Here is a 25,619-nt window from a genome sequence, read left to right on the forward strand (position 1 = left end):
TAATCCCTGCACTTTGGAAGGCCGAGGCGGGCGGATCACGGGGTCAGGAGTTTGAGACCAGCCTGGTCAATATAATGAAAACTTGTCGGTACTAAAAATACAAAAATTAGGCAGGCATGGTGGTGCGCGCCTGTAGTCCCAGCTACTCAGGAGGCCGAGGCAGAAGAATCGCTTGAACCTGGAAGGCAGAGGCTGCAGTGAGCCGAGATTGCACCACTGCACTCCAGCCTGGGCGACAGAGTGAGACTCTTGTCTCAAAAAATAAAATAAAAATCCATTAAAAAAAGGAATAACCCTTAAAGTGCTTATAGTGCAGGTAGAAAAAATTTAAAAAAAAAAAAAAAAAAAAAAAGGAATCACCCGATCTCCACTATTACTTCAAATGTCCAAGCAGAGAGGAAAATGATAGAAAAACTTGGGAGTGAAAAGGAATACCAAACCAATATTACAAACAGCTGCTACTTCCCCAAATTTTCTAAAAGCAGGAAAGCGCCAACAACAACCAGCTGTATTTGAGGAGTGTTTGCCATCACCCGCCAACTTTTTCTGGGTCTATCTTTGAAGACTAAACATTTCCATGTACACTTTATGTTTCGACGGGAACCAAATAACAGATTATTATTTATTGAGGGCCTACGATGTGCGACGCACTAAGGAAGTAAGCACTCAACAGGCATTTCACCTATCCCACGACAGCCCAGTGGGGTAGGCCTATTATCCCCACTTTGCAGAAGAGGAAACTGAGGCTCAAATAATGGGTGGGGTGGGAGCTGAACCAGGCAAAGTGGCTCCCATTCCCACACTCTCCTCACCTCTTCCTACCTGGGCTGTCGTTTTTCTGACCCGCGGCTACTGTAATGACTCTGTTTACCTGCTGGCCCTTGAGTTTTAAGACCATTGGGGTGGACAGTGTGCTCATACCCCTCCCCTGTCTATAAGCCAGGAAAGCCGAGCGCTCAACAGGAACCGAGCCTCATCTCAATGCTCACAGCCGCTCTACAGGGTGGTCGTTCCAGCACTCCCAACTTACTAGTAAACTGATACACTGATGCTCCTAACGTTTAAAAGGCGTCGAAACTGGGGCCACGCTCCCAACCAAGCAAAACACCACGCCGCGGGTACCTCCGCCCCGCCCCAGCTGAGCCTTTTTATGAGCGAGCCCTACGGGTCGCGTACAGGGCCACGCCCAGTCGCTATTTTTTGGTCCACTGTACCCCGTGGGTCCAGCCAAAGGTTGTCATGCGCGGCGCACTCTGGGAAAACTGCGGGGAGATGCCTAAGAGGACCCTGCCGCCTCTAACTTTAGTTATCTTAGCTATTGCCTACAAAAGATGCGCCATCATGGCACTTATTTTTGTCATTTTCCTCCACCAGCGGCCGAGACCAGAGACGAACCCTTTGAGAAAAATGTTACAAGACAGTTGAGGGTCTCCGGGCGCCTCAGGCATTCATTCGGGCAGCCTACTTCTCTCGGGGTCCTTCCCTTTTGGCACTGCTGGTTCCTGACAACCGATAGAAGCGACTGCCAATGAGCTCCGTCGAGTAGGACGGGGGCAGGGCTAGGGCTTAAAGGAGCCGTGACCCATTTGCACACCAGAGGGTGACCCGGATGATGGCGGCCGGCGCGGCCCTAGCCCTGGCCTTATGGCTACTAATGCCACCCGTAAGGGTGGCAGGGGCGGGACCCCCGCCAATCCAGGACGGTGAGTTCACGTTCCTGTTGCCGGCGGGGAGGAAGCAGTGTTTCTACCAGTCTGCGCCGGCAAACGCAAGCCTCGAGACCGAGTACCAGGTAGAGGGTCGAGGGCTGGGCAGCTAGCGGAGTCAGGGAGAGGGGGCGTGGCCAAGCCGCCGAGGCGAGGCGCGCTTTAGGGGGAAGAGGGAGGAGTCCGTGCGTAGGAGCGCGGGGGCGGGGCTGGAAAGAGATGGACAGATGGGGCGGGGACGGCGTGTGCGAGCGGAAGGGGAGGGATTAATAAAGAAGGTGGGGCTAGAGTGATACATCCAGAGGGGGCGGGGTCAATGAGAAGTATAGGTAGCATATGAGAGGACAGGACTCTGGCTGCTGGGCGTGGCGATAATGCTGATAGGTCGACAACGGGGGCGTTGCTGACAAGGCTTTCTCGGGGGTTAGACTAAGGAAAAAGGCAGGGCCTATCGTCTCTTGGAGGCGGAGCTAACCGGGGGCGTGGCCAGGTAAACGTCCTTCAAGGACTTCTGATAGGTGCATGGTCAGCTGAGCTCCTATGGACCCCAAGTATGGACCCCAAGCTGTCGTATCAATGAGGGTGGAGACAAGGGGCGCAGCCATTGGTACACGTTGGGGCGGGACCGGTTGTGGGTGTGCCGGCATTCAGGTAAGCCCTTGGTGGTCTGTATGGGTCAGTGTGTGGTTCAGCCATAGCTCTTTGGCAGGCGCCCTTGGCCTACCGATAGCCCGTCACCCGCTCTTACCTGTCCCCCAGGTGATCGGAGGTGCTGGGCTGGATGTGGACTTCACGCTGGAGAGCCCTCAGGGCGTGCTGTTGGTCAGCGAGTCCCGCAAGGCTGATGGGGTACACACGTGAGTTCAGTCCGGCTGCCTGCCTAGATTCAGTTACAGCCCTGCCCCTCCCAGGTGGCCTCAGGTTACTGCCCTGACTGCCCCACTGAGTTGGCTGGCTGGCCACCCTGGGTCATGTTTGTGGGTCTGTCTGTCTGCCCAGGGTGGAGCCAACGGAGGCCGGGGACTACAAGCTGTGCTTTGACAACTCCTTCAGCACCATCTCCGAGAAGCTGGTGTTCTTTGAACTGATCTTTGACAGCCTGCAGGATGATGAGGAGGTCGAAGGATGGGCAGAGGCTGTGGAGCCCGAGGAGATGCTGGATGTTAAAATGGAGGACATCAAGGTATGTCCAGGCTGCACTTGGGGCCACTCATTCCAGATCTCTCGGATTCAGCTGGGGTGCCCCTCCTTGGCCTGACCCACCCTCCCATCTATACTGGTGCCTTCAACTGAACTATAGTTAACAGTAGCAGCAATTAAAATAGTTCATTTCAGGCCATGCATGGTGGCTCACACGTGTAATCCCAGCACTTTGGGAGGCTAAGGCGAGTGGATCACCCGAGATCAGGAGTTCGAGACCAGCCTGGCCAACATGGTGAAACTCTCTCTCCTAAAAATACAAAATATTAGCCAAGTGTGATGGCAGGCACCTGTAATCCCAGCTACTTGGCAGCCTGAGGCAGGAGAATCACTTGAACCGAGGAGGCAGAGGTTGCAGTGAGCCAAAATCGCACCACTGCACTCCAGCCTGGGGAATAAGAATGAAACTCGTCTCAAAAAACAAAAAAAACCCCAGCAGTTCATTTCTAGGCATAAACCTGGCTTAAAGGTTTAAGGAACTCGTATCATATTTAACTCATACTGTAAATCTCCATAACCATCTTGTGTAGACCTTGTGGTCAGATTATACCCATTTTACAGGTGGGAAAAGTGAGATACAGGATGGCTGAGCAACTCAAGGGTACACAGACCAACTAGCACAGTTGGTACTGACCCAGACTGGTTTCAGCAATTGTGCTCTTAACCACAAGCAAATATGTTCCGTACGTTTATTACTGTTTTAATTAACTATTGTTTTATTTTCTTTCAGACAGATCTCTCTTGGTTACCCAGGCTGGATTGCAGTGGTGCGATCTCAGCTCACTGCAACCTCTACCTCTCAGGTTCAAGTGATTCTCCTGCCTCAGCCTCCTAAGTAGCTATGCTACCATGCCCAGCTAAGTTTTGTATTTTTAGTAGAGACAGGCTTTCACCATGTTGGCCAGGCTGGTCTCAAACTCTTGATCTCAGGGGATCTGCCCACCTCAGCCTCTCAAAGTTCTGGGATTACAGATGTGAGCCATAGCAAGGCAGGGTCTTGCTCCATCACTCAGGATAGAGTGCAGTGGTGTGATCATAGCCCATTGCAGCCTCAAACTCCTGGGCTCAAGCAATCCTGCCACCAGAGTGGGACTGCAGATGCACACTACCATACTTGGATAATTTTTTTGTTTTCTGTAGAGATGAGGTTTCACCATGTTGCCCAGGATGGTCTTGAACTCTTGGGTTGAAGTGATCCTCCTGTCTTGGTCTCTTAGTGTTTTGATTACAGGTGTAATCTTGCCTCAGCCTCCTGAGTAGCTGGGATTACAGTTGCACACCACCACCCATCTAATTTTTTGTATATTTTGCAGAGATGGGGGTTTGCTATGTAGTCCAGGCTGGTCTCAAACTCCTGGGCTCAAGTGATCCTCCCACCTCAACGTCCCAAAGTGTTGGGATTACAGGTGTGAGCCACCATGCTCGTCCTTGTACATTTATTTAGGCATTAAATTTTCACAGCAATTTGGAACCTTATAGAAGACGAAACAGGCTCAGAGAGGTTAAGTTGCTCACAGTCACACAGCCAGTGAGTGGCAGAGTGAGGACTTGAACTTAGCCTGAACAAGTCTGTGTTTGCAGCTGTACCTCCCTGGGCTAACACAGCTTCCCTCCATATCCCCAAGTTTTTTGGGTCTCTGCACCCCAATGGGTGGAGGCCTGACCCTTCTACTCCCTCTGCCCTGCAGGAGTCCATTGAGACTATGCGGACCCGGCTGGAACGCAGCATCCAGATGCTGACGCTGCTGAGGGCCTTCGAGGCACGTGACCGCAACCTGCAGGAGGGGAACTTGGAGCGGGTCAACTTCTGGTCGGCTGTCAACGTGGCAGTGCTGCTGCTGGTGGCCGTGCTGCAAGTCTGCACACTCAAGCGCTTCTTCCAGGACAAGCGCCCAGTGCCCACGTAGCCCCTGCCACAGAAGGAAGAATAGGGGACGAAGGAGGGGCAATGGGGCATGCACATGTGAGACTTGGAGGTCCCTCCCCAATTTTAGGTTCCTGCCAAAGGAGGAGTGTGCAGCTGGGGCCTGAGGTCTGGCCCTGTGAGTCTCCTTCCATCCTCAGCGGGCAGGGAACACCTCTGGTTTGCAGAAGGGGCGGCTCAGCGGTCACATTGACGTTTCTGGAAATCTCGCAGGGTGGGCACTGCAGCGTTGGAATGGGAGCCTCGCGTTTCCTGGCCCCTCTACTGTAAATGTGCCTTAATCTAAGCCTTTCATCTTAAATGAGCATTGCCTGGTGCGGGGCAGGGCCTAACAAGGACACCTGGGTCCTCCAAACCAGGTTGAGGTCTGGTAATAGAACACCAGGAAGGGGCCTGCAAGACCACCTGCCCCGCCCCCTCTCCCTGTAGGGGCCCCACACAGGCATGAGTGGTGGCCCCGCCAATGTCTAGGCAGAAGCCTCCTGGAACAAAGGGTGGTGTGGCCTCGGCATCAGAGTCAATAAATTATGGTCAGAAAATCACAGAGCCTGCTCACTGGGGCTCAGGGACACCAGCCGGGACAGACCCGTCCCGAGAGGGCAGCCAGACAGGCGGGAGGGGCCTCCCACGAAGCTCAGAAGAAAGGTCGTGCGGGAGCCGATGGAGGTGGTCGCCTGGCACAAGAGAAAAATCAGAAAGCAAAGTTTAACTGAGCCCTGGCTGGGCCACGAGACCTGGGCTTCCCCATGAGAGGGTGAGAAGCAGGGACTGAGGGTAGGAAGGGGATGAAGTGCTGGGGTCCCTGCTCCACCAGGCAGCAGCCAGGCCTGTGCACATAGGGGTGTGAGGCAGTGGAGAAGATCTGTTTGCATTCCTGATGTGCTAAAGAAAGTAAAAGCTCTCCCGTGTATCGAGTGGCTTCCTCCGAAAGGTGACCCCCCTGAAGCAGAGCCCTCAGGGAGTGAGGTGTGAGGCGCTTATGATTGTAGGGACCTGGGCATCCTTGTGGGAGGCCTGATGGGAGAGGTGGTGCCCACGTCCCCAGCCTGAACACCAACACAAGAGGCCCACACAGCAGCCACCAGCAGCGTCTTCCCTTTATTTTAGTTTATTAATAGGATACAGAGTGCAGGCACTTACAGTGGTCAAACCGAGCGAGGAGTGGGTGAGGTCTGCTCAGAGGCCACCCGGGGCCCACCCTGTCAGGGTGGCATGGGCGGGAGCTGAGAGGCCCCCAAGGTGCCCCCGCCACCACCATCCACATAGCCCCAAGCCCAGCCACCCTGGGAGACCCGGAAGGAGGAGGAGAGAGGAGTAGGGCGAGGTTGGCCCGGGCCAATGGCTCCGGGCCTGGCAAAGGCACCTCTGGCAGCCGAGGCTGGGCCAGGCTCAGGCTGTGTGGTTAATATGGCCAAGAAGGACTATGTACAACTCAGGCCTGGCAGCTGGGCACTGCCGAGCCCATGGGGCCAGGCTCACCACTGGGGAGCTCCTGCTGATGGGAAGCTGACGTGCCCCTGTGCCCCAGCAAAGCCTGGGGACATAGGTGCCCTTGGTGCCCCCACTTCTAGAAGGCCCCTGCCCTACATGGGCTTTCCCAGGCCAAGAAGACCCTGGCAGAGTCCCCCAGGCTGGATCCCTCATTCAAGATGGTGTCGAGGGTGCAGGTCCCCCCTCTGCCACCCTGAGACCCCATCCTCCAAAGTGCAACACCCCAGCGCCCCCCGCCTGGAGCTCCAGGGCCCTTTCTCGCAGTGCGGTGTCCAGCCAGGCACAGGGGCCGGCCCTGGACCCGGGCCTGGGTTAGGGAAGAGGCCGGGGCTGCCCACTGGGAGCCTGGTCCTGGCATAGGGACAGTGGAGGGCCCCAGACCACCGAAGCTCCTGCGCCACAGGTGCGCGAGGCCCCCCGAGAGCATGCCCCCACTCGAGGCCTAGTCGAGCAGGGATGGCTCGGCTGGGCGGATAATGGTGGGCCGGCTGGGCGCAGCAGGGGGTCTTCTGCTGCAAAGAGAATAAAGACAGGTGGGGAGGGGGAGACGGCAGTAAGGCTGTGAGCCAGAGGCAGGCCTGGTTGAGGACCCAGCCCCCACCCAAACGCCACCCCAGGGTGCTCCCCAGGCTGATGGCTCCGCAAGCCACCAGGGTGCTGGGGAGGAGTTTGCTGAACCCAGGCATCGATTCACTTGCTGTTTGACCCTCGGTCAGTTTCCTGCCCTCCCTGGGCCTCAGCTTCCCCACGGGATAAGCAGAGAGAATAAGGCCCAGCCCACAGGGTAGGGTGAGGCAGGCAGAGGCAGGAAGAAGGTAAACAGAGAAGGTGCCCAGCTCGAGGGATCCCCAGCTGCCTGGTAGCGCACCCCAGTGGGCAGAGGGCAAGCTGGGAGCCCTGGAGTCACCGGGCTCCCCTACTCTGTGACGCCAAACAAGCCTCTTGGCCTCTCTGGGCCTGCTTCCCGGCCACCCAAACGGGGATGAGGACAATTCCTCCATTCCAGCAGCTGGGCATGTGGGGAGAGCTCACTGGGAGGCAGTGAGACTGGAGGAGAGATTCCAGGGTGCAGGCAGTTGGGGTGGGGGGCAGGGGGTTGGCCTTACCTGGGCACTCCTGGGGGGATCCCTGGGGGGATCCGAACTGGCCGCGACGGGATCTGAGGTGGGGCCGGGAAGAGGTCATTGTTGGCAAACACGCTCTGGGGTCCAGGCCGGTACGGAATTGGGGGTGGTAAGGAGGAGGTTGCTGTCCCCACGGGCAGAGGAATCATGGGGGGCCCTGGAGTGGGACCCCTCACCGCTGGGGGCCGGCCTGGGGGGTGCACGCTGGACACGGGTCGGCGCTGTGGAGTAGGGCTGTGAGGAAGGAGAGGGTGTGAGCTACAGATGGAGTGGGAGTCCCAGCCATGCCAACTGTGGCTGCCAGAGCCCAAGGCGGGGGCAGGCTGGGGGGACAGCACAGGTGCAGTGGGATCCTCCCACCCCAACCTGAGCGCCAGACCCAGCTTCCCTTGCCCCCGGCCCCAAGGGCTTCTGTTGCCCTCTGACCTCATCCCCACAGCCCCCACGTGGCCAGGCACTTCCCACTCACAGGGCTCCCTCAGGTCTCCGGCCCTGGGATCCACCCTCACAGCCAGACACTTGCAGAGACCTCCAGATCAGCCTTAAAGCCTTCAGGGGCCATGGAACACACAGCCCTTCCCAGGCACCCAGGTTCCCTCCTGGGCCCCAGCACCTGCCGCCTGCAGGCCTAGGTGCAATGTACTCCCCCTAGGGAACATCATGGCTCCCCAAGGGCTCTGTAGGGTGGCCCCATGAGGTTCCCCGTGACTGCCTCAATGGCCTACACTCCAGCTCGGGGGTGGGGCAGCTCTGGCCACACCTTCTATTTGCCCCACCAGAGCCTCCCACTCGCCCTTCTCTGTGCTCCAGGAAGCTCATATCTCTGTTCTGTGGCTGCTGCCCCTTGAGCCTCTTATCCTGGCACCAGCAGAGGGCAAACGGGGTGTATTTATTCACGGCTTCCAGCCCTGAGCTCCAAGGCTGGTTGGACCCCGTTCTCCCTCTCTCCCTTCTCAGGCCTCAGCAGGGCAGCAGCTCCCACTGTGCCCAGCCTGGGGGCCACCCCTTCTCCTGCCCACCCTTGGGCTGTGTCCCGTTTCCTGCCAGGACCCTGCAGGACATGAGGGGAGGACAGGAACCCGCACGCTTGTGGGTAGGGGAACTAGGCTCCTGGACCTGTGGCTGCTTGGGCTCTGGAGCCAGGTGTCGTCGACGGGCGGGGGCACAGGCGTGGACACGGTGCTGGTGCTGATGTCGCCGATGATGTTGAGCGCCTCCTTGAGGGCGTGGTACATGCGCAGCATGTCGTCCCGCCGCTGCGCTTGGTCGGCTGACTCCTCCATGAGGCTGCTCTGGTCCGCCGAGGAGTACAGGTAGGCCAGCAGCTCATGGTGGATGAAGGCCTTTGTCTGTGGGCAGGGGGTGGGGAGGCTCAGGCTTCTGCATCACCCCAACCCAGAACCCATGGTGACTGCTAGATACATCTCCCACAGGGCGAGGCAACCCCCAGACTTCTTTGAGAAATCTTGCTCTGTTGCCCAGGCTGGAGTATAGTGGCTCAATCTTGGCTCACTGCAACCTCCGCCTCCCAGGTTCAAGCAATTCTGCTGCCTCAGCCTCCAGAGTAGCTGGGAGCACACACCACGTTTGGCTAATTTTTGTAGCGATGGGGTTTTACCACATGGCCCAGGCTGTTTATGAGATTCTTATTCAACTTACTCCTAGTATATTGTCTTTTCTATTGATATCTTTTCTCCTTCTCCTGTCTTGCTTCTTTTTTTTTTTTTGAGATGGAGTTTCGCTCTTGTTACCCAGGCTGGAGTGCAATGGTGCAATCTCGGCTCACCGCAATCTCTGCCTCCTGGGTTCAGGCAATTCTCCTGCCTCAGCCTCCTGAGTAGCTGGGATTACAGGCACGCGCCACCATGCCCAGCTGATTTTTTTGTATTTTTAGTAGAGACGGGGTTTCACCATGTTGACCAGGATGGTCTCAATCTCTTGACCTTGTGATCCACCCGTCTCGGCCTCCCTAAGTGCTGGGATTACAGGCTTGAGCCACCGCACCCGGCCTTAGCTTCTTATTTATTTCCTTAACCTTGGCAGAATAAACCTGTTATATTTTTATTTGTTTATGTTTTTGTGACAGTCTCACTCTATCACCCAGGCTGCAGTGCAATCTCCGCTCACTGCAACCTGCATCTCCTGGGTTCAAGCAATTCTTGTGCCTCAACCTCCAAGTAGCTGGGACTATAGGTGTGCGCCACCACCCCCATCTAATTTTTGTATTTTTAGTAGAGACAGGGTTTCACCATGTTGGTCAGGCTGGTCTCGAACTCCCAACCTCAGGTGATCCACCTGCCCTGGCCTCCCAAAGTGCTGGGATTACAGGCATGAGCCACTGCTCCAGCCCCAAAACTGGTTTATACAAGCTTTTTGAGTGGCTAGTGCCATGCCAAAGGCATGACCCACAAATGCCCTGAACCCTCCAGCAGCCTGAGCTGGAGATTGTATCAGCACAGCTGCATTTCACAGAAAAGGAGCTCAGAGCCCTGAGAGTCTCCAGGGAACCTGGGGCCAGGCAGGTGACGCCCATGAGGAAGACAGGCTGCGCCCCCAGCCCATCAGGACACAGCAGCTGCCCAACACGACCTGAAGGCATGGTTGCAACCAGAGTGAACGTGGGTTTGAATCCCACTTCCTACGCTCCTAAGGGACTTGGGGCAGGTTACCTTATCTCTCTGGCCTCCAGTTTTCTGTCTGTGAAATGGAGTGCAGTGGCACGACCACAGCTCACTGCAGCCTCAACCTCCTGGGCTCAAGTGATCCTTTTGCCTTAGCCTCCCAGAGTGCCAGGACTACAAACTGGTGTGAGCCAGGGTGCCCGGCCTCCTTCTCATTTTTTTTTTTTTGAGATGGAGTGTCACTCTGTTGCCCAGGCTGGAGTGCAATGGCATGACCTTGGCTCACTGCAACCTCTGCCTCCCAGGTTCGAGCCACTGTCCTGCCTTAGCTTCCTGAGTAGCTGGATTACAGGTGCCCACCACCACAGAGAAGATAGCATTTCTCCCTCGTGCAGTTAGTCTGAGGCCAGCATAAAGTAACTGAGAGAAGGTGCACATCTGTGGTGTTCGTTCCAGTTAGTGGACTCAATGGGACCAAGGACCCAGTATGGCTCGGAAGCCCTAGGGTTTCCCAAAGAGATTGGCCATGCAGATTCCGGTATTTAAAGGGTGGTGACTCGTTCTAATTTGTTGTTGTTGCCGTTGTTGCAGACAAGGTCTTGCTCACTGCAGCCTCAACCTCCTGGGCTCAAGTGATCCTCCCGCCTCAGCCTCCCAAAGTGCTACCAACAGGTGTGAGCCAGGATGCCTGACCTCCACATTTTTTTTTTTTTTGAGATGGAGCCTCACTCTGTTGCCTAGGCTGGAATGCAATGGCACGATTTCAGTTCATGGCAACCTCCGCCTCCCGGGTTCAAGTGATTCTCCTGCCTCAGCTTCCCAGGTAGCTGAGATTACAGGCATGTGCCACCACACCTGGCTAATTTTTGTATTTTTAGTATAGACGGGGTTTTGCCATGCTGGTCTCGAACTGACCTCAAGTGATTCACCCGCCTCAGCCTCCCAAAGTGCTGGGATTAAGCGTGAGCCCCCGCACCCGGCCGCCTCCATCTCATTTTCAGTGCTCCACTCACATTGTTGATCATGAGGTGCATGATGGTCTTTGGCATGAGGTCGCGGATGGACTTGTTGATGATGGCCACGTATGAGTCCACCAGGTTGCGAATGGTCTCCACCTGCCGTTCCAGCTGGGGGTCCATCGAGAAGGTGTTCTCCTGGGCCCCGTCCTCGTTTTCTGCCTGCAAGTGGGAGGTGAGGTGCTTAGGGGTGACCTTGGCCTGGGGCGAGTCCTGGTTCTCTGGTAACCATCTGCCCTACTGTCCCATCAATAACTGACCTCAGGCTGGCCCCTGACAGCCCCACTGGTACCAGGCAGGCTTGCTTGCCCCGGGCCAGAGCTGCCCAAACAATGGGGTGATCCTGGCTGATGCTGGGGTGAATCCCCTCATCTGGGTATTGGAATGTGGTTTTTGTTGTTGTTGTTTTAGATACAGTCTTTCTATGTCACCCAGGCTGCAGTGCAGTAGCACAAACACAGCTCACGGCAGCCTCAACCTCCTGGGGGCGCTCAAGTGATGCTTACACCTTAGCCCCCTGGAGTAGCTAGGATTACAGAGGTGCACCGCCATGCCTGGGTATGCTTTGTATTTTTTGGAGAGACAGGGTTTTGCAACATTGCCCAGGCTGTTCTTGATCTCCAGGCGTGAGCCACCGTGCCCGACCTTGGGACATTTTATTTTTGAGATGAAGTCCTGCTCTGTTGCCCAGGCTGGAGTGCAATGGCGTTATCTCAGCTCACTGCAACCTCCGCCTCATGGGTACAACTGATTCTCCTGCCTCAGCTTCCCGAGTAACTAGGATTACAGGCATGCACCACCATGCCTGGCTATTTTTGTAGTTTTAGTAGAGTTGGGGTTTCACCATGTTGGTCAGGGTGACCTCAAACTCCTGAGCTCAAGTGATCTGCTCGCACTGGCCTCCCAAAGTGCTGGGATTACAGGCGTAAGCCACCCACTGTGCCTGGCTGAGACATTTTAATATTGGGGCCAAGGGTGGCCATGTTCACTCTACCTCAAGGAGGGAAGGGGAAAGAGAGAACAAAGCAGGTGGAACCCCATCCCCTGCATGCCCTGGTCACTGGCTTCAGCGAGAGAACTTTCTGGGCCCTGATCACAAAGTGCCCCAGTTTCTCCTTTGCTGGCTCAAGTGGGCATCTGCTACATGACTTCAGAGACTCCTGGCTAATGTGGCCTGGAAATGATCTGTCCTGGGGAAAGCCAGCCCTGTTTCCTCTCCTGGGTGGGGGCTGCTGGGCCTGAGGTATGCCAGCTGCACAGGGCAGCTCCTCACCTGGTCCTTCTCGGGGTAGACGCCAGCTCTGAGGAAGGAGGCCTTCCAGCTGTCGACGTCCTCCTGGGAGTCACAGGCCAGCTCGATCTGCCGCAGGTCCTTGTAGACATTTCTGTGGGGATGGGGGGCATGCTTGACCCTGACCATGGGCCTGGCAGACTGGCCACAGGCATGGGCTCTGGGGGTCCTTCTGATTAGGAACCCAATCCTAACCCAGGTTTCACCAGGTCATGCTGAGGGGTCGCTGTGAGTGATGCCTATGGCACACAGAAGAGTGCTGTGCACAAGCTTGCCAAGCATCTACGTTTGTTTCTGTTGGATCAGCTGAATCCTCTCCTTTCCTGGTACCCCAGAGGTGGGCATGTGTCTCCCAACACCCACTACGGCTGGGGAGCTCCCACTGGGGCATTTTCACGAAAGGCCAGAGCAGCGCTGTCGACCAGAACTTTATTTGCATTTTTGTGTGTTTAAAAAAAAAAAAACGTTGGCCAGGAACGGTGGCTCACACCTGTAATCCCAACACTTTGGGAGGCCGAGGTGGACGGATCACCTGATGTCAGGAGTTTGAGACCAGGCTGGCCAGTATGGTAAAACCCCGTCAATACTAAAACACAAAAAATTAGCTGGGCGTGGTGGCAGGCGCCTGTAATCCCAGCTACTCGGGAGGCTGAGGTAGAAAAATTGCTTGAACCTGGGAGGTGGAGGTTGCAGTGAGTTAAGATCACACCCTGCTCTCCAGCCTGGGCAACAGAGTGAGACTCTGTCTCAAAAACAAAACAATTTTTTTTTTTTTTTTGAGACTGAGTTTCGCTCTTGTTACCCAGGCTGGAGTGCAATGGCGCGATCTCGGCTCATCGCAACCTCCGCCTCCCGGGTTCAAGCAATTCTCCTGCCTCAGCCTCCTGAGTAGCTGGGATTACAGGCACGTGCCAGAATGCTCAGCTAATTTTTTGTATTTTTAGTAGAGATGGGGTTTCACCATGATGACCAGGATGGTCTCGATCTCTCGACCTCGTGATCCACCCGCCTCGGCCTCCCAAAGTGCTGGGATTACAGGCTTGAGCCACCGTGCCCGGCCCAACAAAACAATTTTTTTAAGGGTTAGGCGTGGTGGCTCACACCTGTAATCCCAGCACTTTCGGAGGTTGAGGCAGGGGAATCGCTTGAGCTCAGTTAGAGACCAGCCTAAGCAACACATCTGTCTCTACAGAAAATACAAAAATTAGCTGGGAGTGGTGACGTGTGCCTATCTATAGTCCCAGCTACTCAGGAGGCTGAGGTGGGAGGATCATTTGAGCATAGGAGGTAGAGGCTGCAGTAAGCCAAGAACACACCGTGCACTCCAGCCTGGGTGCTAGAGCAAAACCCTGTCTCCCCCGTCCTCAATTTTTTTTTTTAGACAGAGTCTCGCTCTGTTGCCAGGCTGGAGGGCAGTGGTGCGATCTCGGATCACTGCAGCCTCCAACTCCATGGTTCAAGTGATTCTCCTGCCTCAGCCTCCTGAGTAGCTGGATTACAGGCACACGCCACCAAACCCAGCTAATTTTTTGTATTTTTAGTAGAGATGGGGGTTTCACCATATTGGCCAGGCTGGTCTCAAACTCCTGACCTCGTGATCCGCCTGCCTCAACCTCCCAAGGTGCTGGGATTACAGATGTGAGCCACCACACCCAGCCCCTAATTCTTTTTTTTTTTTTTTTTTTTCAAATAGATATGGAATCTTATTTTGTTGTCTTGAATTCCTGGCTTCAAGTGATCCTCCCACCTTGGCTTCTCAAAGTGTTGGGTTTACAGGCATGAGCTATCGTGCCCAGAGCCAAACTTTCTTTTCTTTTTTTTTTTTTTTGAGACGGAATCTTACTGTCACCCAGGCTGCAGTGCAGTGGCGCCATCTCAGCTCAGTGCAACCTCCCTCTTCCAGGTTCAAATGATTCTCCTACCTAAGCCTTCTGAGAGGCTGAGACCACAGGCACGCAGTACCACACCCGGCTAAATTTTTCACGGAGTTGCAGAGGCTGGTCACGAACTCCTGAGCTCTGGCAATCTGCTCACCTTGGCCTCCCAAAGTGCTAGGATTACAGGCATCAGCCACCGTATCCTGCCTAATTTTTTTTTTTTTTTTTGAGACAGTCTTGCTCTGTCACCAAGCTGGAGTGCAGTGGTGCAATCTTGGCTCACTGCACCCTCTGCCTCCTGGGTTCAAGTGATTATTCCGCCTCAGCCTCCTGAGTAGCTGTGACCACAGGTGCATGCCACCATGCCTGGCTAATTTTTGTATTTTTAATAGAGACGGGTTTCACCATGTTGGCCAGGATGGTCTCGATCTCTTGACCTTGTGATCCACCCGCCTCAGTCTCCCAAAGTGCTGGGATTACAGGTGTGAGCTTCCGTGCCTGGACCCAAATTTTCTTTAATAGTAGAAATACTGTCTACCTGCATCATCCATTGAGGTAGCCCCAAGCCACCAACGGCTTCTGAGCCCTAGGAATGGGGTCAGAGTGATGATGGAGGTAAGTTTCAACTTTTTTTTTTTTTTAAGACGGAGTTTCGCTCTTGTTACCCAGGCTGGAGTGCAATGGCGCGATCTCGGCTCACCGCAACCTCCGCCTCCCGGGTTCAGGCAATTCTCCTGCCTCAACCTCCTGAGTAGCTGGGATTACAGGCACGCGCCACCATGCCCAGCTAATTTTTTTTTGTATTTTTAGTAGAGACGGGGTTTCACCATGTTGACCAGGATGGTCTCGATCTTTTGACCTCTTGATCCACCCGCCTCAGCCTCCCAAAGTGCTGGGATTACAGGCTTGAGCCACCGCGCCCAGCTAACTTTTTTTTTTTTCCCTAAGACGGAGTTTCACTCATTACCCAGGCTGGAGTGCAATGGCGCGATCTCGGCTCACTGCAACCTCCGCCTCCTGGGTCCAGGCAATTCTCCTGCCTCAGCCTCCTGAATAGCTGGGATTACAGGCATGTGCCACCATGCCCAGCTACTTTTTTTTTTGTATTTTTAGTAGAGACGGGGTTTCACCATGTTGATCAGGATGGTCTCGATCTCCACCTGCCTCGGCAAAGTTTTAACTTTTATTTTAAGTCATTTAATTCATATTAAGTAGTCACACATGGCTAGCAGCTACTGCATTGTACATCAAATGTCTAGATGTGCTGAATTCCTGGGGGCAGGTGGGGAGGGTGAGTGTCTGGGGACAGGCTTGGGACCTCCAGCAAAAGCTTGTGAAATGCTGGGCACATTTGAGTCCCTGAGTGGAAGAAACAACCAGGGTTTCAAAGCTGGAATGGATGGTAAGTAATGCTTGCAGATGGTGGTCTACAGGCCAGGCGCCATGCCACACGCCACACATGCTTTCCTGTCCCACGTCCAGGTGGGGTTGAGACAGCCAAGCTGCCCCCAAAGCCCTCAAGTGAGACTTGGGTTTGTGGTTAGCACGTGGCTGTCCTGAACAACAGTTGTGAGGGGAGGGGCATGCCCTTGTTGCTCCACTCTCCTTCCTGCTGCTGCCTGGAACATCATCACAATGGCTGGAGTTTGGGCAGCCATTTTGGACAAAGAGATTGAAGTCAGGGTTTTACAGCAGGCCTGTCCCACTGCAGAGCTCAGGTTCTGCACACTAGGAGGAAGGCTGAGGAAGAGGAGGGCCTGAACCCTGATGGCTGTGGAGCTGCTCCACTTTGCCTAGGATACTCAAATCTGGACTCGATTTACACAAAAAATCTTCAGCCATCTATTTTGTTTTTGCAGCCATGACTCTGGGTTTCCTGAACCTGCTCCTAAAAGATGTATCAGGTAATATCGTCATTCCCCCCTGCACCGGGGTCACAGGGCTCAGGGACCTGGGACAGCTGCCAGGTATCAATGGCCAAGGGCAAACCTCAGAGAGCTATGGAGGTTTTCAGGGACAGCGAGTGGACAAATGGGTCTCGGAGCTTTAGGCCAGCCAAAGCAATGCAGGAGGGAACCAAGAGAATCAGCTGGAGGTGGTGGATGTAGCCAAGCAGCAGGCAAGGAGGTTCCGGGGCCAGCCAGAAGGATGTCAACTCCTGCCTATGCGTCTCAGGGTACCCCCAGGCCTTTGCCAACAGCCAAGCCCTGACTCAGACGGGCTCTGCTTCCTGGATGAGCGCGAGTGTGTGGCCGTTCGAGGAGCCCTCCTGCCAGCTGCGTCTCTTCCTGAGAGCAGTGTCTCTGCTAAAGTCTGCAGCCGATGCTTCATGGGAGACGTGTCCTGTGAGCTTCCTGGGGCCTCTCCTTCCTTTTCCAGATTCACTCTCCTGGGAGCTCATCTGGATTCATCACTTGAAATACTGTCCATGCAATGGCGACTGCCCAGTTCACAGGAACTAGCCTAGAGCTCGTTCCTGGACATCACACTCCTGGACCTACCCAGGTGCCTCCCTGATGCCTCCCCCTTGGCCTGGCCTCAACTGACCCCCAGGCTGTCCCCAGGCCTACCCTGCTGCTGCCTTCCCCCACTTGGCCAATGGCAGCAGCCAGGCGGTGCGGGAGCTCAGGCCTGGGTACTCAGGGTTACCATCAGCCTCTCTCTCATATCCATACCCACCAGGTCTCTGCCTGACTCCTCCACCCAGCATCTGCACCCTCCTCCCGTGTCCTTAGCCCCACCAGGGTCTGGCCCCATCATCGCCCACTTGGACGAGGCAGTGGCCTTTTCCCTGGTCCCCTGTCTTCCACCCCCTCAACCTGTTCCCCCATCAGCCACCAGAGGGCGCCTGCAAGCACCGGAGCCAGGTCCTGGTCCTCTGCTCAGAACTCTCCGTGGCTCCCACCTGACTTGGACCCTGACTTCATCCCCGTCTCTGCCCAGAGAGGTTGTCTCTGACGCAGCACTGGAAGCATCCCTGAGTGCAGATGCTAGGTGGAGGAGTTTCTCACTCGACTCCCCTTCTAGCAGGTGGAACCCCAGGGCAGGGACTGCTGACAGCAGGTGCTCACTGAAGGCTGTGGAGTGTGAATGAGGCCGTCGGTCTTCACCCTGAGCCCAGGGCCCCTCACCTCTGCTCCGTGTTGAAGATGGCGAAGACGTGCTTGTTGGACATGAAGCCCTTCTCCACATCACGGATCTTGAGGTTGTCCAGAGGCAGCATGTACTTCTTCTCTTTCTCCTGAGGGTGGAGGGAAAGGACTCACCCCAAGCTGTCCACGTGACAACTCAGGATGCCCCAGGCCACAGCGTGCAGCTGGGGGCCTCACATGCTGGTTACTGCTGCAGATGAGCTCATCTGCCACCTCCTCCCCATCCCTCCCTCTGTCCCGGCCATGCTGCCCTCCGTGATGACCCCTGAGTATCCCAGGTGGGTTCCTACCCCAGGGCCTTTGCACGCCCCGGGCCACTGTCTGATCCTGACACTGGCATGGCTCCCTCCTGCCCTAACTCCACCCACACCCTCCCCACCTTTTTCCTCACACAACGCATCATGTATCCTGCGCTTACTGACCTGGGTGTCTGCCACTGGACTGACTCAGTTTCTCCAGGGCAGGGATTCCTGTTTAGTTCACTGCTGACATGTGGCTGACTGCACGCACAACACAACCGCTCTTCCCCTTATGTGGAGTGAATGGAACCTTTAACTGGGTTTCATCTTTGAAAAAAGCCTAGGTGTGAGTTGCCTCTGTGGTGCCATTTTACAGACGGGAAGACTGAGGCAGAGAAAAGCAGGGCTGGCTTTTAAACCTTGGCTGCCTCAGGACATCTCAGGGCTGGATAGCTGATGCCTAGGCCAGGTGCTGCAGAAGCCTCACCCCCTTTCTTTATTATCATTCTCATTATTATTTTAATAGAAATGGGGTCTCACTATGTTGCCCAGTCTTTTTTTTTTTTTTTTTGAGACGGAGTTTCGCTCGTTATCCAGGCTGGAGTGCAATGGTGCGATCTCGGCTTACCGCAACCTCCGCCTCCTGGGTTCAGGCAATTCTCCTGCCTCAGCCTCCTGAGTAGCTGGGATTACAGGCACGCGCCACCATGCCCAGCTAATGTTTTGTATTTTTAGTAGAGACGGGGTTTCACCATGTTGACCAGGATGGTCTCGATCTCTCGACCTCGTGATCCACCCGCCTCGGCCTCCCAAAGTGCTGGGATTACAGGCTTGAGCCACCGCGCCCAGCCTGAGACAGATTCTCTCTCTGTCGCCCAGGCTGAAGTGCAGTGGCAAGATCTCAGCTCACTGCAACCTCTGTCTCCCTCATTCAAGCAATTCTTCTGCCTTGGCCTCCCCTCCCGAGAAGCCAGGACTACAGGCGCACACCACCATGCCTGGCTAATTTTTTTGTATTTTTAGTAAAGACGGGATTTCACCATATTGGCCAGAATGGTCTCGAACCTGACCTTGTGATCCGCCCACCTCAACCTCCCTATCATTTGCTTTCTAAGGGTGGCCCTGTTCAGGAAGCACCAACCAAATGTCAGGCATGGCTGTCCCAACTGCAGGGGAGGCAGCTTGGAGGAGGTGGGCCCCTCGGCCAGGGACAAAGGGCTGGTAAGTCATGAAGCTGGGGGTGGCACCCTGGAACCTCACGCTCACCCAGTGATGTATATGCCCACCACGCCACAGCAGCAGCTCTTGGGGACCCATGCCAAGCACTGCTCAGCCTCAGTTCATGGATACCTCCCAGCTCAGAGAGGGAAGCTGACTGCCCAAGACCACACAGCAGGCCGCACAAGCCACAGCAGGACTTTGGAGGCCAGACCCCCATGACCCAAAGCCCAGTCCTCTCCACAGTGCCCCTGGCCCTTCTTTTTCCTGTCCCGTCTCTGGAAACTCCTCAGGTCCCCTCACTGGGCTGCCCCAGCACGAAGCCTAACCTGGTTGCTGCCTCCAAGTTGAAGAGCAGCCATAATGACTGTGGAGGAGGCGGCTGGGGCTCCCTGGCAAGTGGGGATCGGCTGAGTGTTGGGACTTTGTGAGGGGAGCCAGGGTCGAGCAGTGGGCTTGGCACATGGGCCCAGGGCGTCAGGAGCTTAGCATGGTTAAGGTGGTGCCAGCCCTCCCCCTTCCTGGCCGTGTGCCCCTGGGCAAGTCACTTTCCCCCCACCCATCTGCACCTCAGTTTCCTCATCTGTCCAAGGAGGACGGAGGAGCTTGGTGCCCACTGAAGAGCTGGTGCCCAGGAGCACCAGGGATTTTCTCTGGCTGCTCTTGTGAGCTGCTCTGCAGTCAGCCTGCCAGGCTCTAGGCAATGAAGAAGCAGGACAGAGTGTAGGAACAGGGGATGGGCGGCCATGGAGAAAGGACGCTGCTGTGGACCAAAGGGAGGGAGGGTGGTGAAGAAAGCCCGCACCCCTCATCCCAGGCAAGGCTGGGTTTAACACAGGGCCTGGGTCCCTCCAACCTCTCAGGGAAGAGTTTTGGGGGCCTTAAAAGGGGCCAGGGGAGGAGGCTCTGCAGGAGCCCTGCCCCCCACCCCGACATTTGCCCAGGGGCCTTTGCTGCCCTGACCCTATCGTGTAATGAGGCCGGAAGCTTCCAGTCAGTGGGGCCAAGTAACTGAGTCACAGGCCTTTCTGGCTCATGCCACATCTGGAACTGTTTATAGTAGGATTCCGCCCAGAAAGTGGCGGCCGCCTCCCTGGTGCTGCCGGCACGCACACTCTCGAGCGCACGCGCGCACGCGTGCGCACACACACACACACACACACACACACACGAAGAAACTGAGGCATGTGTACGCCCCTCCTCCCCACTCCCCAGAGTCAGACTTTCTCCTGAGCCCAGAAGCCACATCCCAAACCCTGCCTCCTGCCTCCGGCCTCCGCCTCCCCCACTCTTTAGGATTTCCTGAAAACCCAGAACTTTCTCCAGATGCGAGCCGGCCCCAGCCTTGCCACGTCAGAAGGGACAGAGCGGATCGTCTCTGGCTGCTCAGAGGTGCTGAGGCACGGCCTGGCCTGATGGCCCCGGCGCCTGCCTGGGGGCGCCTGTGGGATGGACAGCCGGCCCCGCCAACCCAGTGTTCAGACTACCTGTTCAGGAGGCTGTCAATGTGTACAGTAGTCTGCACATTGGTTAGGCTGGGCTTGGGCAAGCAGCGCGTCGAGACAGGCCCCCCCAAACTCGCCAGCATCCTTGGAGTAAGGCAGGTCTGGAGGTGAGTGTCATTTTCCACCACCTAGTTTCCCACTGCAGTGGAGCCTTGCATAGAAGGTTCGAGGGCGTGGGTGGGAGAAGAGGTGCTGGGGAAAGGCAGAGGGAGCCCCGAGACTGGCTGAGGGGTTGGGGGCCCTGGCCCTGTCAGTCCGCCATTTCCACCCCATGGCTGTAAATGTCTCCTCGTTTATTTTTTAAATAAAGAGATACTGATGTCTTGCGTGTCACTGAGGCGTCTCTAAGAGGGTAGCCTGCTCCGTGGGAGTGGCTGCCACATGTGTGACTCCAAGAGTTCCTGTGGTGGCGGGGGTCAGATTCCATGGCTGCCCCCTCCCGACTGGAGCCTGCTCTGTGTCTGGGGCACACACAGGGCCTCTTTCACAGGTCTGCAGCTTCTCATTATGGCCGGCACCTGGCCCTTCTCCCACTGCTGCTCCACACTCCGATTGGGGGGCCCCAGGGGAGGCTTGGGGGCTCTGGCTTTCAACCCCCAGATCAGCGTGAAAGAAGAGGCGATCTGAAAACTAGACCTGCAGTGCTGCTAGGCAGAGAGCCAGCAGGCTGAGGTTCAGGACTAGAGGTCCCTCCAGGGCTCGCTGCCCTGGGCCTAGCCCTCCCACCCAGGGGACCCTGGAAGGTCCCCGCAGCCCTGAGCTGAAAGGCGGGGGACCAGCTCTTAGCCTGCCTGACAGCTCACACACAACAGCGCAGGCTAGTTTCTGACTGCAAGGTGGAAAGAGGGGAGAGAACGTGAAAGCGTTCCCCACCCCACCCCGGCCATTTTGAGGAGCCATCCAATCTGGACATGTGAGTTCCTAGAGGAGCCTGAGGCAGGGAGGAGGCTGCAGACCACGCCTGGCCCCACGCTCCTCCCACATCCCAACCCCATGAGGTTCGCCGGATCTGAGGTTCTGGAAGGTTCCACAGGGATCCCAGAAATGCTTGTATGGTGGCTCAGCAGACTCCACCACCCTGGGTTTAGAAACAGTGCCCCAGGCCAGGCGCGGTGGCTCATGCCTGTAATCCCAGCACTTTGGGAGGCCAAGGTGGGTGGATCACTTGAGGCCAGGAGTTCGAGACCAGCCTGGCCAACATGGTGAAACCCCATATCTAAAAAAAAAAAAAAAAAGAAAAAAGAAATAGTGCCCTAAACTGAGTCCCACAGAGGCCTCAGAGATCGTGAGGCTCCACAAACATTACAGAGATGAGCCTCTGGCCTTGTGTGGAGTGGGATGATCGCCTTTCACCTGAACGCCCTTGGTCAAGGGGACATCAGGCCTGGGTTGCAGTGGAGGTGCCTGGATGTGGGGCTGGGGTGCCCCTCAGGTCAGGGGACATAGGCCCACAGACGTGCACTGGGGAAACATCCACCCCCGGGGGACCCTCCACTGGTCCCTGACGTGGGTCAAGTCACCACTCAGAGCCTTAGTTTCTGTACCTGGCAGATTATAGCGCCACCCCCATGGCAAGTGTGAGGATTTCCTCATGGGGAGCAGGGTTCGCCTCAGGTGTGGCCTCAGTGGGCTCTCTCAGCCAATGAGCCCAGCACAGACCAGGGGTTCACAGCCATAAGCCCCACCCACCGCTCCTCCCTGGGGCCAGTTGGGGTCCCCCAACAGCCTTCTAACCCTGGGACTTCCAAGCCCAGTCCTGCCTGTCCTGGGGCTGGGTTGGCTGCCAGCAAGCCCCCAGTGGGAGTCACTCCTACAGGGCATCTCCCCAAACCTGAGGGGAGGAGAGCCAGGCAGGGCAGCTCCAGGGGCCTCAGGCAACCCCGGCCTCTCCACTGAGGTCACCTGGACTGGGTTGGTGGCTGTGCCATCTCAGGGACCATGGGGACTGGCGGCTGGCCCTGCACCTGACACAGTCCATGCTCAAGGTCATGGATAGCCTTGGAGCCAGCCCTGGGCCTACGGCAGGATCTGGGACAAAGTGCATCTCTGAGCCTCCAGCTCCTCCTCTGTGCACTGGGAGTAGGTGGGTAGGTTCCCTCCTACAGAGAGGAGCTAAGAGGACTTGATGGTGGTAACCACTAGGAAAAAACCATGGACACATGCTGCGGCCAGGCACAGTGCTGGGCTCAAGTACCAGACCTTCCTTGCTGGCTCCCACAGTCTAGAGGGGAAGGCCACAGTCCTGACTTTATAGGTAGGGAGACAAGATATGAAAGGTTAACGCCATGCAACCAATATCCTGGTGAATCCTGGTGTCAAGCCCCAGCTGTCACGCTCAGAAACAACCAATACCCATTTCTTTCTTAGAAAGCGCTAGAACTGTTAGCTGGGCGCATAGTTCTCACACACAGGGGCCCTTCTTTCCTTTCTTTGGGCTGCTAGAGGCTACATGGTGATGGGCATGGGGCAGCCATTTTAAACTATGAAGGGAACCCTATGTTAAGTTGGCAACAGGGGAGGTGGAGCCAGGCCCTGGACAGTCTCACAGCACAGTGCCACCAAGCTCACTGAGACATGAGCAAGAAACAGACTTGATCTCTTTAAGTGCCTTCATTTTGGGACTGTGTTACATATGCAAATCCATAGCCTACATAACACAGCCATGGCTCACAGAACAACCTGCAGTCTTCTCCCAGAGTAACCAAGACAATGAGAGAAACACAGTTCCCTTTGCCAGGGACCCTTGAAAGTCAACTGGCATCAGAGTACCAATAAGCTGTCACACAGAAGTGGCTTCCCTCCCAGGCCACTAAGCCATGGTTACGTCAAGAGAGTTAAGCAAGAAACGGGTTGATCAGGGCCATAAAAAAGAATGAGATCCCGTCATTTGCAGCAACATGAATGGAACTGGAGGTCATTACGTTAAGTGAAATAAGCCAGGCACAGAAAGACAAATCTTACATGTTCTCACTCATTACGTGGGAGCTAAAAAGGGTAGAAGAGGAGATCTCACAGACCTGGAGAGTAGAAAGATACTAGAAGATGGAAAAGGTGGGGATAGGCAGCGGGTAAGGAGAGGTGGGTTAATGGGTACAAATACACAGCCAGAGAAAAAGCATTAAGTTCTACCGTTCAACAGCAGAGCAGGGTGACTGTAGCTAAGGCTATAGTTAACAACAAAATTGTCTGTTTTTTTTTTGTTTGTTTGTTTTTTCAGATGGAGTCTCACTCTGTCGCCCAGGCTGGAATACAGTGGCATGATCACTGCAACCTCCGCCTCCCGGGTTCAAGTGATTCTCCTGCCTCAGTCTCCCAAGCAGCTAGGATTACAGCCACCCACCAGCACATCCAGCTAGTTTTTGTATTTTTAGTAGAGATGGGGCTTCGCCATGTTGCTCAGGCTGTGAACACCTGACCCCAGCTCATCCACCCACTTCAGCCTCCCAGAGTACATGAGCCACTGCACCTGGCCAACAATGTATTGTCTATTTCTTCTTTTTTTTTTTTTTTTTTTCTTTTTCAGACAGGGTCTCGCTCTGTGGCCCAGGCTGGAGTGCAGTAGTGAGATCACAGCTTATTACAGCCTCTATCTCCTGGACTCAAGTGATCCTCCCACCTCAGCCTCCTGAGTAGCTGGAACTAAAGGCACACGTCGCCATCCCCAGCTATTTTTTTTTTTTTTTTTTTTAGTTTTAGTAGAAACGGGGTAATGCTACATTGCTCAAGCTGTTCTTAAAAATGTCTGAACTCAGGCCATCTTCCCAGTTCGGCCTCCCAAAGTGCTAGGATTACAGGCCTGAGCCACCGTGCCTGGCCTTGTGTATTTCAAAGTAGTTAGAAAAGAGGACCTCAACTGTTCTGAACACAGAGAAATGAGGAGGACCAAGGTGACAGACACGACAAACACCCTGCTATGATCATTACATATTCTTTGCATCTAATAAAACATCACAGGGACCCCATAAAAACGTCAAACATTATATATACGTATTTTTTACATGGAACAATCAGGAGGGATGCTGGATCAGCTTAGAGAGCAGGGGCTGGTCGGTAGCGTCTCTGCTCAAGGCTGCCCTCCCACTCGCAGTGAGTGAGTCCCTCCCATGACTCAGCACTCAACACTGCTCCCTGAAGTCATCACCCAGGGGTCTCTCCACTTCCTTCCTATAATGACAAGCATGTAGGGATCATTCTGCACACTGTGGCCAAGCACTGCACAGTGGGCAGGGACCATACTAGCCCACTTCGAAGATAGAAAAACTGAGGCCCAGAGAGGCGAAGGGCCTGGCTGAGCCTGTAGGTGATGGAACTCCAGCACCCGTGCAGCCTGGCCGCACGTCTGAGTCCCTGACCCTTGGGCATGGCCCCTTCTCTTGACCATGGGGCAGTGAGGGCCTGTTTCTAGTCTGCCGGTGACTCTGTCACCCACTATCTTCCCTTTGGATTCTAGGAGCTGACCCCATGGGGGATGGGTACAATTCAAGCCTCCTGGCACACGGTGGCTGCTCTCCAGCCCTGGGCGATGGTTCTCATGATGACTCTGAGGTGAAGCGGTGCAGTGACTGAATGAGTGCTGCCCAGAGGGAGCGCCTATCTGCTCTTCCCCGTCTGTCCCACCACCCGCAGCAGCCCCACTCCCGCCTGCCACTCACCTCCTCATCCTTGTACCAGGACAGCGACTCGGCAGTCAGCACAAACCAGTACTCCTTGGAGCCTCCCTTCATCAGGCTGATGTTGTTGATGGTCAGCCAACCCCTGCGGATCACCTGAGGGGAAGCACGAAGCTTAGCGGGGAACGCTGCTCCGCAGCCCTGGCCACCCCTAGCGCAGTGGCCTCACCCACAGCTCAGTGGGAAACTGGAAAGCGTGACAGAGACACTTCCAGCCTGAAGCCCAGGACACCCAGTTCCACCCTGCGCCAAGCACTTCCAGCTGGAAACCAACGTGGGTGCCACCTGGGCAGGTGGGCAGATAGACTCATTGGGACAGGGCCTGATGGGGGACAGGGACACGGAGGCCTTATGGAAAGCGCCCTGGGGATGGAGGAGTCCCCCGGGCTTGCGTGGGGGGCTGTGGCACATGAAATGTGACATCTGAGGAACTGCACTTGTTTCAGTGAGACAAGGTTCCAAGGGGTCAAAGATGTGAGCCCAGAGGCCCTGCCTAAGGACTCTGAAGGAGTGGGACTCATGTCCCAAGCTGGCTACAAGCCTGGTGGTCGCCCTTTTGACCGACACATCAGGGTTCTGGGCTGG

The 25,619-nt window shown here is 55.6% G+C and overlaps 3 protein-coding genes across 17 annotated transcripts in view; 1 reads left to right on the top strand and 2 right to left on the bottom strand.

The window, feature by feature from the left end:
* C14H19orf38 (chromosome 14 C19orf38 homolog) overlaps nucleotides 1–2,537 on the bottom strand; it is a 43,573-nt gene extending 41,036 nt beyond the window's left edge. Inside the window, exon 1 of the mRNA XM_074384624.1 lies at nucleotides 2,455–2,537. The gene's annotated coding sequence lies outside the window, so the exon portion shown is untranslated. The remainder of the gene's footprint in view (nucleotides 1–2,454) is intronic.
* On the top strand, nucleotides 1,491–5,372 carry TMED1 (transmembrane p24 trafficking protein 1). 3 transcript variants are annotated; one of them, XM_074384625.1, is made up of 5 exons: nucleotides 1,491–1,792; nucleotides 2,466–2,563; nucleotides 2,706–2,889; nucleotides 3,637–3,709; nucleotides 4,595–4,671. In XM_074384625.1, the coding sequence occupies exons 1-5, from the start codon at nucleotides 1,610–1,612 to the stop codon at nucleotides 4,603–4,605; spliced, it is 549 nt and encodes a 182-aa protein (XP_074240726.1). In that variant the 5' UTR covers nucleotides 1,491–1,609; the 3' UTR covers nucleotides 4,606–4,671. The 3 variants fall into 3 exon arrangements, with proteins under 3 accessions (XP_074240726.1, XP_003941846.1, XP_010327841.1); XM_003941797.4 differs by lacking the exon at nucleotides 3,637–3,709 and having other exon boundaries at nucleotides 1,497–1,792; nucleotides 4,595–5,372; XM_010329539.3 differs by lacking the exons at nucleotides 1,491–1,792; nucleotides 3,637–3,709 and adding an exon at nucleotides 2,098–2,357 and having other exon boundaries at nucleotides 4,595–5,372.
* Nucleotides 4,326–25,619, bottom strand: part of DNM2 (dynamin 2) — a 110,806-nt gene continuing 89,512 nt past the window's right edge. For 7 of the 13 annotated variants that reach the window (XM_039465972.2, XM_039465967.2, XM_039465971.2 and 4 more), the window contains 7 exons: nucleotides 25,017–25,130; nucleotides 17,382–17,491; nucleotides 12,356–12,467; nucleotides 11,080–11,244; nucleotides 8,562–8,794; nucleotides 7,428–7,679; nucleotides 5,916–6,833 (listed from right to left, as the gene is read on the bottom strand). In XM_039465972.2, coding sequence (XP_039321906.1) covers nucleotides 6,764–6,833; nucleotides 7,428–7,679; nucleotides 8,562–8,794; nucleotides 11,080–11,244; nucleotides 12,356–12,467; nucleotides 17,382–17,491; nucleotides 25,017–25,130 — 1,056 coding nt within the window. In that variant the 3' untranslated portion in view covers nucleotides 5,916–6,763. Of the gene's footprint in view, nucleotides 5,505–5,915; nucleotides 6,834–7,427; nucleotides 7,680–8,561; nucleotides 8,795–11,079; nucleotides 11,245–12,355; nucleotides 12,468–17,381; nucleotides 17,492–25,016; nucleotides 25,131–25,619 lie in introns of those variants that run through there. The other 6 variants (XM_039465969.2, XM_039465973.2, XM_039465970.2 and 3 more) reach the window with 2 other exon arrangements.

This window comes from Saimiri boliviensis, chromosome 14, assembly GCF_048565385.1.
Source record: "Saimiri boliviensis isolate mSaiBol1 chromosome 14, mSaiBol1.pri, whole genome shotgun sequence".
NCBI classification, from domain to species: Eukaryota; Metazoa; Chordata; class Mammalia; order Primates; family Cebidae; genus Saimiri; species Saimiri boliviensis.